At 38.7% G+C, this 3,072-nt stretch overlaps 1 protein-coding gene across 1 annotated transcript; it reads right to left on the bottom strand.

Moving 5' to 3' along the window:
* Nucleotides 1-706: 706 nt before the first annotated feature.
* Nucleotides 707-2,824, bottom strand: SARC_13795 (hypothetical protein; the record flags this gene model as incomplete). The annotated part of the gene is made up of 4 exons (XM_014292073.1): nucleotides 707-852; nucleotides 1,275-1,475; nucleotides 2,204-2,303; nucleotides 2,640-2,824. Coding segments are annotated over 4 exons (632 nt in total), but the record flags the coding sequence as incomplete, so codon positions are not given.
* Between the last annotated feature and the right edge of the window lie 248 nt (nucleotides 2,825-3,072).

Raw genomic sequence — 3,072 nt, 5'->3', positions numbered from 1 at the left:
ATATACAATATATATGTATATATATATACTTAATATATATATATATATATATATTAAGTAGACAAAATTTTTGTTAACCAGAAATTTATAATAGCTTAATTGCATATTAAAGCTGAAGATTTTGTCGATTGATCGGTCGCTGGCATTCCATGGCTCCGCACAGAAGGTAGTTACTAGCTGGCATACACATATACCATGTGTAGAAAATATACATGTCCACGTATTAAGTGTATAATAAATATGCATGTACACATACACTGCATATATTGAATATGCATGCACACATAAACTGTGTATAATCAACATGCATGTACACATCGGCACTGATTCATGTACGCATATGATATACATGTGTATACGTACATATATACTATTCGCATATAGCTATCAGTAATCGAAGGGCAGAACAATGTGTAAAAACTCACCTCAGACAGTGGACATACACAGGCAGGAATTGATTAGCTTTTCACACAGTCAGTCTATGGCAATCCTGGTCTTGGCACAGATATGAATAGCTTCCATATCAATAATTCTTACTAAAATTGAAATATATAGATGTACTATGAATAGCTTCCTCAATATATCCGTACTGATACTTAAATGTGATGTATTATGAATAGCTTCTGTATCAATATATTCGCACTGATATTAAAATATGTAAGTACATTTAAAAGCACACGCGTCGATATATGAATCCTTACAGTAATCAATAGTCGTGTACCAAGTAGTAGCCCAACACACCTTGCGTTGTGCTGTTGCCCATGGCAGCTGCCGCCAGTGTGTCGCGTATGTTGGAGGTGATGGTACTTTTAAGACTGTCCAGCACCGCAACAGAACGGGCGCGCAGTGTTCCTGAGCAGAATGCGGTGGTATGTTTATTTAGAGAATACTTCCAGGTGTGTGCACAAGAGATGTGCAACTGTTGGTAGGGTTTAGTGGACAGAAAACCATGTGAAGATTATAAGTGTTGACCACCCAACATATTTTGTACATGCTATTATATACACACACTCTCATATATATGTATATATATATATGTATATATATATATATATGTATACATATAAATATATATTATAATAATAATAATAATAATAATAATAATAATAATAATAATAATAATAATAACAACAACAACAACAACAACAACAACAACAACAACAACAACAACAACAACAACAACAACAACAACAACAACAACAACAACAACAACAACAACAATAATAATAATGATAATGATAACAATAATAATAATAATCCACTTTTCGACACACCTAGATTGTAAAACACCTGCAGCGCCGTGGAGATATCGCCCTGGTTCTGGCTCTTTAGACCGGTATTGAGCATGTGATTGGCTTTCTTCACTACAAGCACGCGTTGTTCCTCTACCCATGCTCGCTCCGCATCCACCACATACACTCCACTGAGTCCGTCTCCATCAGTCAGCACTTCTTCAAGATCAGCCAAGCTTTGTGCTGCGTATATGTGAGCATTCATTGGCGTATGGTAGGCATGTATATACGTGTGCATTTATACCTGGTCGGTGTGTAAGTACGTCTGTGTGCGCGTACATCCATTTGTGCATGTAAGGGCGCATGTGTGCGTGTATTTGTGCGAATGCGCAGGTGTAGTGTTGTTTATGCTTACGTGGTACAGGTCTGTGTTAGAGTAGGCGTATATATAGTTTGTGCATCTCATAATCATCACATTCATTTCATTGGATCATATTCAATCTATGTCCTGCTTCCAAGTCAGCCAGCAGCTCTATCAGTGTTCTACATGGATGTTTGTGCATTCATGTGTTTATGTATATATGTCGGGGTGTCTGTCAAAGGATATATCAGTGTATTTAGCAGGTATCTCAGTGTGGGCCGTGTGTATGTGTGCATGTAGCTGTACCTTTGAGTTAATATAGCGGGGATAAAGTCACCTCCCGCCGTACATACGTCCTTCAACCAATTTGTGCAGGTTTCTGGATAGCTTCCGCATAATAAAACCTCACGCAATGGAAGTAAGGGTGTCTAAACTACTAAAAGAACTAGCAGAAAAACGTATCTCACCAGCCCTATCTGCCTGGAGATGTGCCTATTGCCCTGCTGCAAGCGATCTCCGCGTCTTCCAATACGTACATTAACGTACACTGATGAACGCATGGGCTCATAAACATCAAACCCAGAAGTAGAATAAATTATATTATTCCTACCTGCTTTGGGTATGTGACGATCACCCAGCTGCACCTGGTCTCTGAGTCGCTTCAAAACGTATAGAAACCGTATGGTTCGCCGTAGAATGTCGCAAGCGTACTATTCATCAGCGAGACAGTGTGTAGATAGTAAGGTGTAGTGGATTGTTAGATAGGGAGTACGACTAGACGGGTGCATACAGGAATATGCATATACATCACTACATCGACTGTTAAGGAAGAGTACACACATCCCATGCCCTTGCGCACGCTACAGCTATTCCACATGAGACTATAAATAGAACGGTAGTGTCCGATCTATTTAACGTATTGATGGTCTGTAGTGCACCCGATTGAGGCTATCTCCAGACATAGATAGTCCCAGCACAAAGCACAGGCGTACAGATATGTTTTGCCTATGCCTACCAGCACAGCCACACGCACGCATACGCCACACCTGGATGCGTTCTAGTTGTCTCAACTTGGTTTGCATTCTCTTGTGGGGTTCGTCAATTCTGCTCATGATTCTGCTGACGGAGGATTGGAGAGCCATGACACGCGCATTGATTGTGGACAACACACTCTCAAGTTTATGTATTCCTGACGCCTGTTGCAGCAGATCTTCATGGCGTGAAACCACCTACAGGCATACCGAAAGGTGTCAGCACATGTATCTAAATGAAACTGAATGTCGGACGTACTGATATATATATCCGTTTGTGGTAAATAAATAATAATAATAATAATAATAATAATAATAATAATAATATATATATAAATATATATAGTTGTTATATATATATATATATATATATATAACANATAATACACACACACACACACACACACACACACACACACACACACACACTATATATAATTATTATATA

Source organism: Sphaeroforma arctica (genome assembly GCF_001186125.1).
Source record: "Sphaeroforma arctica JP610 unplaced genomic scaffold supercont1.3749, whole genome shotgun sequence".
NCBI lineage: Eukaryota > Ichthyosporea > Ichthyophonida > Sphaeroforma > Sphaeroforma arctica.
Note: the sequence above shows the minus strand (reverse complement) of the source record. Positions and strands in the feature narration are given on the sequence as shown.